The 16361-nt window shown below is 34.7% G+C and overlaps 1 protein-coding gene across 1 annotated transcript in view; it reads right to left on the bottom strand.

The window, feature by feature from the left end:
• Window positions 1–730: 730 nt before the first annotated feature.
• The window catches only part of Pof1b (premature ovarian failure, 1B), a 75437-nt gene continuing 59806 nt past the window's right edge, over window positions 731–16361 (bottom strand). Inside the window, exons 10-16 of the mRNA XM_013024988.1 lie at window positions 15049–15141; window positions 13773–13886; window positions 12861–13013; window positions 12494–12613; window positions 10288–10416; window positions 9617–9699; window positions 731–854 (exon numbers count right to left, since the gene is read on the bottom strand). Of these exons, the coding sequence (XP_012880442.1) occupies window positions 731–854; window positions 9617–9699; window positions 10288–10416; window positions 12494–12613; window positions 12861–13013; window positions 13773–13886; window positions 15049–15141 (816 nt within the window). The remainder of the gene's footprint in view (window positions 855–9616; window positions 9700–10287; window positions 10417–12493; window positions 12614–12860; window positions 13014–13772; window positions 13887–15048; window positions 15142–16361) is intronic.

Raw genomic sequence — 16361 nt, 5'->3', positions numbered from 1 at the left:
GAAAAGCCTCTAAACATTACTAAAAGTACCCAATGGGGCTGTTGAAGAGAACTTTGCTCTGTGTGTGTGTGTGTGTGTGTGTGTGTGTGTGTGTGTGTATTCTGATGAAAATTATTTTCACACTTCAAAAGTCAAACTTAGACTCAGGGCCTAGGTGCTGTCTGTGATCTTTTTTGCTCAAGGATAGTACTCTACCACTTAAATCACAGATTCATTTCCAGCTTTTTGGTGTGTCATTAGATATGCATCTCATGGGCTTTCCTGCTTGGACTGGCTTTAAACTTCAATCCTCAGATTACAGCTTCCAGAGTAGTTAAGATTACAGGTGAAAAACAATGAACTCTAAATTATAAGGTTTTTAATAACCAGTCCTTTAGCAATGGATCGAACAACTTAGACTCATGTTGTGGTCTGTGTTGTTCAAGTCACATTGCTGTAGATATTAGATCAAATGACATTTAAAACAATGTTAAGCCTCATTGTATACTATAGGGTTTAAAACTGGAGATCTTATAATCTAGTGAGAAAATAGACATCCTTCTTCTCTTCTTTCAAAATTCTAAAGAAATTATAATCTACATTGATAGCCTCCATATTTAAATTGCAAGAAAAAAATCAATTTAAGCATGTCTCTTCCACATTAGCAGTCTCTTTAATAACTGTCTATTGTAGTTTACCCACAATGTTCAAAGGTTAAGATACAGTCAAAATAGGGATAGAAATGTCCAAGTCAACTTACAGAAGTCCATTTGTCTTCTGTTTTCTCAATCACAATAGTCTGTGTGTCACTGCCTGGTGGTATGTATTCATAATCATCATACAGGAGGCCTAGGATTGGATACTGTGTCCTGTACCTATATACACACACACACAAAAGTCAATAGGCATTAGGAAAATATAACCTTCATTTATAGTCACTCCTAGATTTTCACATACAGCAGACTAAGATTGAGTTTACCTAGTACAAAAGGAAAAACAACTGAATTAAAGTTTCAAATAACTGTGATACCATAAGCACAGAATACTTATATTTTGAGAATGCCATAAGGAAAAGGGAGAATGGCAGAGAATATATATGCCACCGGCCAAACCATGTTCATTGCAGCATTATTTACTATAACCAAGGTATTGATTCAGCCTAGACAACTGGCATGAGACACTAGCACCTCGTTCTAACAACTCCAGATATTGTCTCAAATTCATATGGAGGAATAAAATCACCAAGACATGATTATATATCACTGAGTATACAGATAAGTATATAAAATTAAATGTAAAGATTATCACACATATATTTCTACCTATAACTCTTTTTTCATATTTTTTGAGATTAAGTGATCCCATAAACTTCACAGTATTGTGGAATAGTAATACTTAAAGTCACAAACACATTTTAACCTTCACAAAGCAAATTGTCATTTACCATGGTATATAAAGTTTGTGAATTCTGTAAGCTTTGATAATACAACTATTTCTTCCACATGGGGTGATATGTACATTTCTTTCCTTTTGCTTAGTGTAAGCTATCCCTTCTTTCCTTCTCATTCCCTCCCTCCCATCACTGCCCTTGAATTGCTTAGTTCATTTTCATCAATGGCCTATAACTCTTTATCATCTCTTCCATCTAAAAAAATCCACAATGCAATAATTGTAAATCTGTGTTAATGGTAAAAATGTATATAGCTATTATTTGTATAACAATAACATAAACAGAACAAAAAGAATGGGTTCATATAGAGTAAAGGTTCTGTAGTCTGGAGGTGTTGTTCAAGTGTCAGAGCACCAAGTAAGCAAAGCTAAGTAAATGCAAGGCTCTGAGTTCAGATCCTGGTACTGCCACCCCCAAAGAAGTAAAGTTGGTTTTTTTGGGGGATGGGAGTTTGATCATGGGGCTTGGTGATATCCCTGAGCTTATTCACTCTACATCTTTGAGCCACAGAACCACATCTGGTATTCTGGTGGTTAATTGGTGGTAAGAGTTTCACAGACTTTCCTGCCTGGACTCGCTTTGAACCTTGATCATGAGATGTCAGCCTCTTGAGTAGCTAGGATTATAGGCATGAGCTACCGTCATGTGGCTGAAAGTCAAGTTTTTGTATATTATTAAATTAGTATCAATAATTTAGTCTGAACTACATGGTTACAGGATGCTAATTAAATTTCTAAGGCAAACAATGTGAAATATTAAAATGTAAATAAAACTAATAGTCTAGTTAAACATTACATGGGAATATATTTAACTCAAAAAAGCCAACTGTGGATAATTATAGCAATAAAAATATACAAGATATTGTAGAAAACAAATAGAAATACGGTGAGTGTAAATCATAGCGTATAAAGTATATTAAATGTAAGCAGATTAAACAAAAGAAGAGAATGACAAAATAAATAAAAACTATAATCCTATGCTGTCTACAGGAATCATACTTTAGATTTAATGACAGAAATTGTTTGAAAATGAAGTCACAGAAAAAGTTATTCCATATAAATGTCCAAGAGCATATGTGGCTATATAATAATTAGACAAAATAGATGTTTAAAAAAACTATAGGGAAAAAAGATATTTTATAATAATTAAGTCACTGGTCCACCAAGAAAATCATAATATGAGCTATAACAATGATAAATGTATGTAAATATAGTAACAGAACCCCCAAATTCATGAAACAAAAACTGATGGAATTTAAGGAAGGAATAGTATTTGGAGATTTCAACACTCAGTTTTCTTATTTAATAGACAATATACTATACTAACAAGGAAAGAGAAGACTTGAACTACTGTTCAAGAACTAAAGTATCTAGACCTAAAAGTTATGTATAGAATTGTAAACATATCAAGACCCGAGCGCGTAATTTTTCTTAGATATGCATGAAATATTCTCTAGGATCGAAAAATGGTACACCTGAAATAAAAAAGAAACAGAAACTTGAAAAAGATTGAAAAACCATACCAAATATATTCTCTGCCTACAATGAAATGGAATGAGAAATAAATAACAATAGGAGATTTTGGTGACAAATGTATGTAAACAATGTAACATTTATAACCAACAAATAAGTCAAAGAAGAAATAACAAGAGGACTCATAAATGGTTTACAGGGCTGAGAATGAGTATAGGTCAGTGATAGAGTGCTTGCTTAGCACACACAAACTCCTTGACTGGATCCTCAGTAGATTGTATCTCCAACAGTTCCAAAAACAGTAAGAAAAGAAAATCCATTGAGACAACTACAAAGGAAAACACAACATACCGAAATGTATGCAATACAGTGAAAACAGAGATCAAAGGGAAGTGAACAGTTATAAAAACTTTATTTATTAGGGAAAAAACTCAAATTGAATAGCCTAGCCTTCTATCTTAGCAACTGGAACAAACATGAGCTAAATCCAAATAGAAAGCAGAATAGAAAATTACCTTGCTCATGTTAACTCATAACCTCTCTGTACAGTATTTTCACAATACAAAACTTATTTTAAAAAAGAAAATTAGAAGTATCAGACAAAAAAGAAATAGAATAACAAGCAGAAAGGAAAATTAGAAAAACTAGACAGAAAATTAATTAATAGGAAACAGTAGAGAAAATTATTGAAGCCAAAATTACTTCCACTTCTGCCTTTTTGCTGTTTAATTAGAGATAAGAGTATCATGGACTTATCTGCCTGAGGTGGCTTTGAACCACAGTCCTCAGTTCTCAGCCTCCTGGGTTGCTAGAATTACCAGAGTAAGCAACTGGCACCAGGCAAAAGATAAAATGAGTATTTTTGTGTGTGTGAAAATACCATACAGAGGGGTTACAATTACATGAGCAAGGTAATGAGTATATTTCTTATCAAGCATTGTTACCTCCTCCTTTGTTTCCCCTTCCCATCCCTTTCCGTCTGCCCACCCTACCCCTGCCCACCCTCCCCCCCGCCAAAGTTGTAAAGTTTGTTTTTCGACATAATGTCTTGTACATCTCATTGTTGCAATGGGTCCACCTGTATCCCTATATAAACAATTTGTTTTTTCCCTGCTCCTCCACAAATTATACCAACATCAAATACAGTGAAAACAGGGGTTATACCATGGGAGAGGGACATACAAAGCAACAAAGGAATATCTTATAAATATGTTAGAAACAATAGCAAGAAAGAAAAAAAGCATTTGAGTCCCAATCTTGGGGTTCACTTCACCTAACCTCAAATTATCTGACCATTTCTGCTTGTCTCAGACATATATTAGTTATTGCAAATAAGGGAAACCATGGGACCTATGTTTCTTTAGACCTGGCTTACTTCACTTAATATAATTTTTTCCAAGTCTTTCCATTTCCTAACAAATGGGGCAATGTCATTCTTTCTGATGGAGGCATAGAATTCCATTGTGTATATATACCACATTTTCTTGATCCATTCATCTACTGAGGGGCATCTGGGTTGGTTCCATATCTTAGCTTTGGTAAATAATGCTGCAATAAACATAGTCATGCTGGTAGCTTTAGTAGGTCTTCTTTGTGATCATTTGGGTAAATGCCCAAAAGTGGGATTGCTCGGTCATAGGAGAGCTGTATATGGAGTCTTTTAAGGAACCTCCATACTACATTCCAAAGTGGTTGAACAAGTTTACACTCCCACCAACAATGCAGTAGGGTTCCCTTTTGTCCACATCCCCTCCAGCATCTATTGATTTCTTGATTCTACCCATTCAAACTGGGGTGAGGTGGTATCTCAGTGTTGTTTTGATTTGCATTTCTTTTATGGCTAGGGAGATTGAGCATTTCTTCATGTGTCTATTGGCCATCCTTTCCTCTTCAGAGAAGTTTCTCTGTAAGTACTTTAGCCTACTTATTTATTGTGCAGTTGTTTCTTTGAGGATTTGTTGTTGGGGGATTTAATTTTTTGAGTTCCAGATATATTTTAGAGATGAGACCTTTGTCTGTTGTATGGCTAGTAAAGATCTTCTCCCAATCTGTGGGCTTTCTATTGATCTTGCTAGCTATGTCGTTAGCCATGCAGAAGCTCTGCAATTTCATGGAATCCCATTTGTCCAACCTTTCTTTGATTTGTTTTGTTTCTGGGTCTCTATTAAGAAAATTTCAGGGTTGAGAAGGTGGCTCAGTGGTAGAAAGCTTGCCTTGCATGCCTGAGGCCCTGGGTTTGATTCCTCAGCACCACATAAGCAAAAAGAAAAAAGCCAGAAGTGGCACTATGACTCAAGTGGTAGAGCGCTAGCCTTGAGCTGAAGAGCTGAGGGACAGCACCCAGGCCCAGAGTTCAGGCCCCAAGAACAGACCTCAACACCAATGGAATACAATTGAAAACCCAGAAATGAACCCGCAGACCTATAGCCATCTAATCTTCAATAAGGGAGCTAAAAAAATAGAATGGAAGAAAGACAGCCTCTTCAGTAAATGGTGCTGGCAAAACCGGTTAATCACTTGTAGAAAACTAAAGCTATATCCTTATATATCACCCTACACCAGAATCAACTCCAAATGGATCAAAGACCTCAGAGTCAAAGCAGACACTCTGAAAACATTACAGGACAGAATAAGAGAAACCCTAGGTCTTCTTGGCACAAGCCGAAATTTTCTTAAAATGAATATTTTTAACTGTGATTATAACTAACAGTGACTGTACAGAAATAAAATTAGTATGTAAAAGTAGTATGGAAATCTATATGAACAGATTACTTAATATAGAGAAAGTGGACAAGAACTTAAGACGTTCAAAGTACCAAAGCACCTCAAGAACAAGTAGAAAAACTTGCCACTAGTATTACCAAAAATATAAAGAGTTAATGCAAATCAATAGGAAGACTTAAAAATGATAGAAAAGGAAGGAATATCTCCCATTTCATTCTACGAAATTCCTTTTACCCTGATACCAGAACCAGATAAAAAAAGTACTTCAAAAGATAAGACAACTCAAGATCAATATCAAATGTGAATAGAGAAGAAAAGAATTTCAACAAAATGCTAGAAAATAAAATATAGTAATATATAAAAATCATTATATAGCATGAACAAGTAGGCTTAATTCAAAGGATGCAAGATTGCATAACATCTGAAAATCATTTAATATAGTACACTGTATTTATAGGATAAAGGACAAAAATCTTTTTGATCATCTAAATAGGTACAGAAAAATGCTTAAAAATTTCCAATACACATTCACAATTTCTAAAAAGCAACTCCATAAACTCTGAATGGAAGGGAACATCTTCAACTTGATCAGAGGCCCATAGCTAATATGCTTCCTCCTAAGAACAGGAATAAAAGAACCTACTCTTGACACTTTGACATTTTATGGAAGATTATATGGACAATAGTCAACAAAATGAAACAAAATATGCCTGGTGCAGATAGCTCAGGACTGTTATCCTAGGTATTCAGGAAACTGAGATCTGAGAATCAAGGTTCAAAGTTAGACAAGGTAGAAAAGTCTGTTTCACCCATATCTAATTAAACACCAAAAAGCTGGAAGTAGAGCTATGGCTCAAGGTTAGACTGCTAGCCTTGAGCACAAAGAATAGTACCACTAAGGACATCACCTAGACTCAGAGTTCAGGCCCTAGGATGAAAGAAGAAAAGAAAGAAAGAAAGAAAGAAAGAAAGAAAGAAAGAAAGAAAGAAAGAAAGAAAGAAAGAAAGAAAGAAAGAAAGAAAGAAAGAAGAGAAAGGAAGGAAGGAGGAAGGAAGGAAGAGAGGGAGGGGGAGGGAAGGAAAGAAAGAAAGAAAGAAAGAAAGAAAGAAAGAAAGAAAGAAAGAAAGAAAGAAAGAAAGAAAGAAAGAAAGAAAGAAAGAAAGAAAGAAAGAAAGAAGGAAAGAAGGAAAGAAAGAAAGAAAGAAAGAAAGAAGGAAGGAAGGAAAGAAGGAAGGAAAGAAAGAGAAAGAAAGAGAGAAAGGAAGGAAGGAGGAAGGAAGGAAGAGAGGGAGGGGGAGGGAAGGAAAGAAGGAAGAAAGAGAGAAGGAAGGAAGAAAGAAAGAGAAAGAGAAAGGAATGAGGAAAGAAAGAAAGAAGGGAGGAAAGGAGGGAGGAAGTAAGGAAAGGAAAAGGAAAGAAAGAAAAAAGAAAAAGAGAGAAAGAAAGAAAGGGAGAGGGAGAAAGGGAAAAAGAAAATGAAGCAGAGAGAAAGAAAGAAATGAAGGAAGCAGGGAGGGAAGGAGGGTGGGAAGATGGAAGGAAGGAAGAAGGGAGGGAGGGAGGAAGTGAAGGAAGGAAGAAGAAACGGAAGGAATGAAAGGAGTGGTGGAAGGGATGGAAATAATGGAAGGGAAAAGAAGGAAGGAAAGTGTATACAGAATAAAAATGAAGAAGTCAAGCATTCTACTAACAAATAACATTATCTTGTCATAGAAATTTCAAGATATTCAATGAAAAACATGAAAACTAACAAATGAGTTCAACACTGTTAAATGTTTCAAAATGAATATAAAAATCAATTGCAATACTATGCACTTGCAATGAACAATCTGAAATGAAAATAGAAAAACAATTCCACTTGCAATGACATCAAAAATACAATACTTAAGCGGGCTGGGAAGATGGCTCAGTGGTAGAGTGCTTGCCATGCATGCATGAGGCCCTGGGTTCGATTCCTCAGCACCACATAAGCAGAAAAAGCCGGAAGTGGTACAGTGGCTCAAGTGGTAGAGCACTAGCCTTGAGCTGAAGAGCTGAGGGACAGTGCCCAGGCCCAGAGTCCAGGCCCCATAACTGACCCCCTATATATATATATATATATATATATATATATGTGTGTGTATGTATATACATATATATGTGTATATGTATATAAAGTATGTATACATATGTATATATGTATGCATATAAAGTACTTAGGAATAAATTTAGCAAAAATCCTGTAAGACTTGTACAATGAAAAGAAAAAACGTCATATGGATTTAAAGAGGCTCTAGGGCTGCCTAATGATGTAGCATGTAATACTCTTGTCTAGCTAGGTATGTATAAGGCTCTGAGTTTCATCTCCAGTACAACAAAAAGGAAATATAATAAAAGAAATCAAAGAGGATCTAAATGGAAAGGAGTCCACATTCATGGATCTTCTGATTTAATGTCATAAAGATAATATGACCCAATGAGTTTCTATATTCAGTGAAATTCCCATAAAACACCAGTTGGTATAAACTGAGAAACTTATTGTAAGATTCATATGAAAAGAATAAGACTAATAATAGGCAAACTAATCTAAGAAAGAAAAACAATTTAAAGACTCACAATCTTGATTACAAAACTTACTAAAAGCAGTGTGGCATTGGCAAAAAATATAGACAAATAGATCAAAGGAATAAAATTGAGACTCTTACAAATTCAGCCTTATATTTTCGCTTATTTGATTCAAGGCAATGATGCCAAGTAAATTCAGTGGGGAAAATAATGTGCTCTACAGATGTTGCTGAGACAATTGAATATCTCATGAATAAGAATGAACTTGGGCACCTGCTTCACATCATTATGAAAATAATTCTAAATGGATTACAGATCAAAACTTAATAGATAAAATGATTTTTAAAAACTCTTAGAAGTAAGCATAGATACAAATCTTTGTAATATTGTCCTAGGTAGTGGTTTCTTATATGTATACCAAAAGTATAAGTAAGGAAAAACAAACTATAATAAATTAACTTCTTTATAATTAAAATATCTTGCCAAAAGTGCACAAATAATGAGAAAATAACTCATGATATAGGATAAATATTTGCAAATTGTATCTCTGATAAAGAAATTGTATGCAGAATATAGAACGATTTTTTTCATCCAACAATTAAAAGGCAACTAAATAAAAATTGGAAAATAATTTGAATTGTCATTTCTCTGAAGAAGCTATATAAATGCAAAATGAGCACATTAAAAATGCTAAAAATATTACTTTTGGGGAACTACAAATTAAAGGGACACTGGGATACTATTTCTCACCACCTAGGATGGTTAAAATCAAAGGGACTATTGGAAAAAAATGGACTGACACTCATCTACTGCTGTTGGAATCTTACAATGCATTTGGAAGTAGTAGGGGAATTCCTCACAAAACCCTTAAACACAGAGTCACCATGTACCTGGAGACACCACTTTAGAAATATACAATGCTTGATAAGAAATGTACTCGTTATCTTGCTCATGTAATTGTAACTCCTCTGTATGGTATTTTCACAATAAAAATTTTAAAAAAGAAATATAATTAATAGAAATGAATACATAGTCCATAAATCTTGTTCATGGATGTTCAAAGAAACATTATTCAGTCAAAAATTGAAAAACAGCCCAAGTACCTATCACATTGTAAATAACTAAATAAATAAATGTAGATGGGTATTATGGGATATTATTTAGAAAAAAAAAAGAAAAGCAGCACTGATAAAAAAGAAAAGCAGCACTGATAAAGCCGGAATGTGACAGCATCTTGAAAAGAGGCAAAATGGAAGAAACCGACTGCAATGATTCCCCTGATGTGGAACTATTTATAGTTATTTTGTTTGGTTTTGCTCAGTTGCTGGAAAGTAAGCTGTCATCAGTACAACAAGGGAAGACTGTCTGAGTATGATGTCCACGTGAGCAAAATGCAGATGCAAAATATTAAAAAAGACATTTCAATTTCATTTAATAATACATTACTTTTTAGTGGTAATGGTAGTCCTTCCATTGCTGGAGAGTTGGTTATGAGATGAATATATTTCCTGTCTCAACTTTGAGAGTTCCTTAGAAATAAAAAAGCAAGAGTCATTCAAAGAGAAGTACAAACATGAAGGGAGTAAATACATTTGATCATTTAACAAAGTAAGACTGTCACCCCTCACGTTTGTTTTAATGTAAAACTGTTCATTCCACTTGCTGACTATCACATAATATTGCTTCACAGTATCCAGTAAATTGTCTTTTCATTAATTCATATCTGAGATAGGTATCTCTATTTTGCAGACAACTTGATACTTAATAAACATTGGTCTCAGGATGAGAATGTAAATTTTTGTCATAAAAAGCTTAAAAAGTACACTCAGAGCATAAAAATATTGAAATTTCCATCTAGAAGCAGATGCAGGCCCTTAAAAGAAAATTAATCAGTCAGTATTACAAGTACTATTTTTTCAATAAGAGCATTATGATATTAGCCACCATTCTTGGTAGGTTTTTTTTTGTTTTAGTACTTATTATATGCCAGCTCCTTGGTCACATACTGCAGATATGAGAGGAATAAAACACAGCTCATGATTTGTAATAAAGTGCTTCTTCGAGATACAGCCCATTCTAACCTTACAGAACTGAGCTGTATTCCCTTCTTTCTTTACCTCTGACTGGCGCTTTATAAGGGAATCCTTCTCTTCCAGCAAGCTTGTTAGTTCATGAAGCTTGAATTGAAAGTCACTGCAACTTCCTTCTCTCCTTGAAACATCTTTTTGGTACTGGTTTAGCTGGGACTAAGAATTTATAAAGAAATAAATATTACTCTCATGTTCATTGACATCATATACAACTGAGTACCATTTACTTATGAAATACAAAATAAGTACCGACAGTTACACATTTAAATAGAATTTAATCAGTGTAAAATAGAAATGGAATTGCCAGTTAGGAATTTATAATTTTTAAAGGTGTCTTTGCTATTTAAGATTAAGTATTGTCAAAAGAACACACTTGGGCCACAAAAATTGAAATAATGCTAAGAAAACAGTCACTTCAGAAAATGTCAAATACTAATTTAGAATTAGTGATACTAATTATTGTGACCTGCAGCTCACAAAATATTTATCATGTCTTATCGCTGTCTTCACATAATACCTGGGGGATAAGTGTTACTATAAGTCTTCTTTACAAAAGATGTAAATAAATTCCGGAAGATAAATAATATGGAATTACATAGTAATAGCAGTAACTCCAGGACAAATCTCATGACTACAAATCTTGTCCATTTTCCTCTTTGTACATGTTTAGGTTAAAGTGGCATTAGTAAAACTGAGATGGAAAATAGGAAAGCAATGGAGAAAATCTTATAGAAAAATTAGTAGGCTTTTAAAAAGGTTATGCTTTAGGCTAGTGCTTGCCTAGCATGCATGAACCCCTGGGTTTGATTCCTGAGTACCACAAAAACAGAAAAAGCCGGAAGTGGCGCTGTGGCTCAAGTGCTAGCCTTGAACAAAAGGAGCTCAGGGATAGTGCCCAGGACCTCAGTTTAAACCCCATGACTGGCACACACAGACACACACACACACACACACACACACACACACACACACACACACACACACACACACACACACACACACGCTTTAGCCAGAGCAGGTCCCTCATACCTATAGTCATAGCTACTCAAGAGGATGAGACCTGAGCATTGTAGCTACAAGTCAGCCCTGGCAGGAAAGTTTGTGAGACTTGTATCTCCAAGTAACCACCAAAAAGAAAGAAGCCAGAAGTGGTTCAAGTGGTAGGGTACTAGCCTTGAGCAAAAAAGTTTAGGGAACAAAATTAAGAAAAGTGAGGGAAGGGGTAGGTTAGGAAGAGTGGGTAAGAATGGTAAAAGGGATAACATTGATCAAGACACATTGTATCCATATATTGCTATATGAAATTGCAACTCCTTTATACAACTACTTAAAGAAAATAAAAATATTTTTAAAAGATGAAATTTTAAAAAAAGCTCAGGGACAGAGCACAGGCCCTGAGTTCAATCACCAGGACCTGCTCTGTACACACACACCCACACACACACACACACACACACACACACACACCACTTGATTCATTGTAGTTTTTGGTAAAACCACTGATTTTTTATATTTCATACACTGATATTTGGTAAGAAAAACATTTTAGTATTTTTCTGCAGGAATATTTAAGTATATTTAACTGCATTTAGGAATCAGTAAGATTAGACTAAGTCAATCCAAACTAGAATTATAAGGTAAATCACTTATTCTTACAAATACACTGATTTTGATGCCAATTAAAGATACATGAAATTCAGCACTGTTCTTATCCTTCCCCTTAACAACTTCCTTGATATTTATCATCCCATAAAGTTCAGTGAGAAAAAACTTCAATGAATTCAATGATGGCTTTGCTTGATAATCTTGACGACTGCTCTTGCCTGTATAAATAAGCAATAGCATAAAAACTCCTTCACTTATCCTCAAAATGAAATGAATAAAAACAAAACTAATAACATTAAGATTGTTTTGGGTTTTTTTTTGGTTGGTCATGGGGCTTGAACTCTGGGCTTGGGCGCTGTCTCCAGGCTAGCGCTCTACTGCTTGAGCCACAATGCCACTTCCCATTAAGATTGTTTTTACTATAAGAGAGGAGAAACTATGTTACACTAGACAACAACTTACCAATTTTGACACAGTGTTACACATTTAAAACAAAAGGTTCTATGGCATCATTCTAAAACTTGACCTTCAGTAGATTTTTCTTTGTAGCTTTAAGCTTGAAACTATCATTGTTGGGTTAGAAAAACTGTGCTGCTTTGTGTATTTATGAAATATAGGATCAACATACCCTCAGCTTGCTGATCTCATGATCTTTCTCGAGTCTCAAGTTTTTTACCATTTCCATGTAGTGGTTGCCAATCTCATCCATTTTAGCCTGCAGCATAGGGCTGCTACAAGTCTCAGAAACCTATACACACAAAAATAATGTTCCATAATTAGATTGCTATCTGCATGTTAGGTTAGGTTAAGTTACAAGACTTATTAATATATGATTGTCATGTAAATAAAGAAGATACTGAAATACTGAGAGGGTTCTGGAGGAACTGTTATAAAACTTCAAATGTCAGTTTGATAAGATGTATGGGTGTGTATTTGCTATTACTAATGCTAGCATTACAATTATGGACACTATTATAGACTTAAAAGTGTGATACCTGCATTCTAAGGTTTTTATTCTCTTGCTCCAAATTATGTTTACAAAATTCCAGTTCTTTTAGTCTGTATTCCATATCTGATACTGTATGTCGAAGAGAAAGATTATTTTCCTCCAATGCTTGGCATTTTGAGTTTGAGTTTTGAAGTCCTTCCTGTAAAGAAGAGAAATACAGTAACTTTTTGATATGGGAGTGTTGTTTAAAATCAGACAAACCAGGCAACTACTTTTCAAATCCAACATTCTCATATTCAGCTATGGAGTTAAACATTTTCCCTTTGATCTTATCTAGTTCAAATGAGAAGGAATTAAGATTTGATAAATTTTCACAGTCCCAATTTTGTTTTCATATTCGTACTGCTCTGATAATATTGTGCCTTGCCTCATATTCATTATCAGAATGATCATGTGCCTGCCTTTGGAATTAGTGACATAGTAAGAATTTGGGATAACCATGAGAGTTGTTGATTAAGAATTAACAACCCTGACATGTACATCACAATTCCCGAGGAATCATCTCTGCTCAGATGTCGTAGATCTCTAGTGTTCGTTCATTTATTATTCACTGACTAAGCACAAGTTACAATCTACAAAAGATTTTGTTCATGAACACATTTGTAGATTAAATGAATGAGGGAACCTACATTTTCAGAATTTATACTATTCTTGTCATCTGATAGTACAGATAATTGCATACCACATATATTTTGTATGTATAACATATAAGTTTGTCTATTTTTCTGAGAGGGCTTTCAGTCATTGGAAACATCCAAAGCTATTCCATTCTTGCATGAACAAATTGTTCTGTCATATTTTAATTCTGTCAAGATTATATCTCATAACTCTACTGTCAGTTATTGTGCATATGAAAAGTGATCAATCTAGTTTTTCACCAACAAAAGCATCAACTTACTTGCTGCTGGCGATTATTTGCTCTCACTGATGCCAAGAGCTCTTCATATTCTTTTATTTGAGTTTCTTTGAATGCCAAATCCTTCTCAAGTCTTATCTTGTCATTTTCCAGTGACTAGAAACATCAATTATTTATTATAACTCAGACTTGCAGAAATGTGTCAACAGCCACATATTACAAAGACTTGTTTACACTGGAAGATTTATATAAACACTTGCTTCATTTGTAGTTGGTTAATAAAGCAGAATTCTTAAAAGTTAAGTGAACTATGAAATGGAAAAGGAATGAAACCTTTTAAAACTATAGTAGAAGGGAAGGTTTGATGGATTAACTAACTCTAAGGGCAATGAAACAGAATCTTCTGAATTGTTTTAATGTGCTTTCCCCCCCAAAACCTTCAAAGGCTCCTTGTTAATCCCAGGAAGTGGTGAAATTGCAAATTAGAGTCAAACTGCATTCATCAGAAGGCAGAAACAAACATACAAACAAAAACACTCCAAAATCCTCCAGGAGTAATTCATTGTATGAAAAGCATTCTGAATATATCTAGCTGATGGCACCAAGAACACCAATTAAAATAGAAAAAGTTACATTCTTAGAGAAAGAAAATTTCAAGTTGTTACAGTTGAAGAGAAACTCAAAGTATGCTTTATTAGTACAGAAAGAAAGAAAATTCCTATTCAGTGAGTCCGATTGTTCTAATTTTACAGGCTGCTCCCTGACTTTAACCATTATATTACCATCTGGTAAACTAAACAATAAACTCACATTGGACAGTTCTTTTCTCTTCTTTCGTCTGTTCCAAGAAAATAATTTAGCTATGTTCAGATAAGTAAAATATTTTTGTATTAAGTTTTCTGTTTTTAAGGTTCTAGGTTTTAAACTCAGGGCTTAGCATGTGCAAGGCAAGAGCTCTGTCATTTGAGTCACACCTCCAATTCGGTTTTATTAAGTTTTTTATTTATTTTTTATTTTTTGGGTCCAGTCATGGGGCCTGAACTCTAGGCCTGGGCGCTGTCCCTCAGCTCTTCAGCTCAAGGGTAGCGTTCTACCGCTTGAGCCAGAGCACCACTTCCGGCTTTTTTCTTTTTGCTTATGTGGTGCTGAGGAATCGAACCCAGGGCCTCTGGCATGCAAGGCATGCGCTCTACCACTGAGCCACCTTCCCAGCCCCTTTTATTAAATTTTTAAAAAAGTATATTGAATATATTCATTTCGGGATTAGGAAGATGGAAATTAGAGAAGCTTTCGAAAGAAAAATCAAAATATGTCTTACTGTCAAGTCATTCTGAAGATGTCCAAGCTCCTCTCGTATATTGCTGAATGTAGACAACACTAGCCGGAGTGACTTATCAGACATTCCTCTCATCTAATCGTAAAAACAAATGTTGTTGTTTTTTTTAACATTTCAAAAAAAGGGCAAAATTCATGAAAGTAATCTTATTTTTCTGTTTCTACTAGCACCTTATTTGCAATTTGATTTTTGATATGACAATATTAGACTCATGAAATAAGGTATTTTTGTCTGTAATATGCTTGCAATCCAAACAATATTCCTGAAGAGATCACAGCTGTGTATTGAAACAAAGGTTTACAGGGTTTTACATAGCAAAAGATTATCTTTCTCATAAACAGAATTCTATCAGATAATTCTCAATTTTACTTGAACACTTCATTTAAAAGATTAAATTGAAAAAGAAATGAGACATTCAACCTTCAAGTAATAAAATGCATTTCCCTTAGTGTGCTGCCAAATACATGGATTTTGCCTGAGGTAAGAGGAATATAATATTAAGTAAGTTTAGTTTTGAAGTATAGAACCATCTCAAGTTTTGAAGAAGAGGGAGGGAGGAAACAATTATTGCTACTAGATTGTTTTCATATGTTTGAAGAAAATAAGTTGGTTTTTTTTTGTCAGTTGCGGGGCTTGAACTCAAGGACTGGGCTCTATCTCTGAGCTCTCTTTGTGCTTAAAACCAGTGCTCTGCCAATTAAGCTACAGCTCCACTTGTGTTATAAGAGTCTCAGGGGGACTCTTCTCCTGTGGTTGGCTTCAGACCATAATCCTCAGATCTCAGCCTCTTGAGTAGCTAGGATTACAGGCATGAGCCACCAGCACCAGGCTTGAAGAAAAATAGTTTTTAAATGGCAGTAATGGCTTCTGGAAGAATGGAAAAGAACTACTTTTCCCTACTTTTTTTTGCCATGTGCAAATAAAACCCCTGGGTATTAGATATAAATATTTTAAAGTTCTGAATGGTAAAAGAAAGATTAGTTAGGAATAAGGAATATTGAGAAAGAAGAATGATATAAGACTTGGTTCCTGGTTTGTCTTTATGTACTGTATATCACAGACCGCTGCTGTTGGGGAGGCAGGTACCCAAACATGCCAATAAATACAGACAACAAATTCCCAAGGAAAGTCTTATCTAGTGAAAGTTTCATGAAAGGGGCAGCTTAGCAAGGCAGAAAAAACTTTTAGGCAATAACCACTATATACTAGTCAAACACCACAGGAAACAAAATGCAACTCTAATCATGCCAGGCAATCAAAGGAGCCTAGACTTTTGGCCATCATCTAGTTCTAAG

This window comes from Dipodomys ordii, unplaced genomic scaffold (assembly GCF_000151885.1).
Source record: "Dipodomys ordii isolate 6190 unplaced genomic scaffold, Dord_2.0 Scaffold80, whole genome shotgun sequence".
NCBI lineage: Eukaryota > Metazoa > Chordata > Mammalia > Rodentia > Heteromyidae > Dipodomys > Dipodomys ordii.
This window is presented reverse-complemented; position numbering and strand designations above follow the sequence as displayed.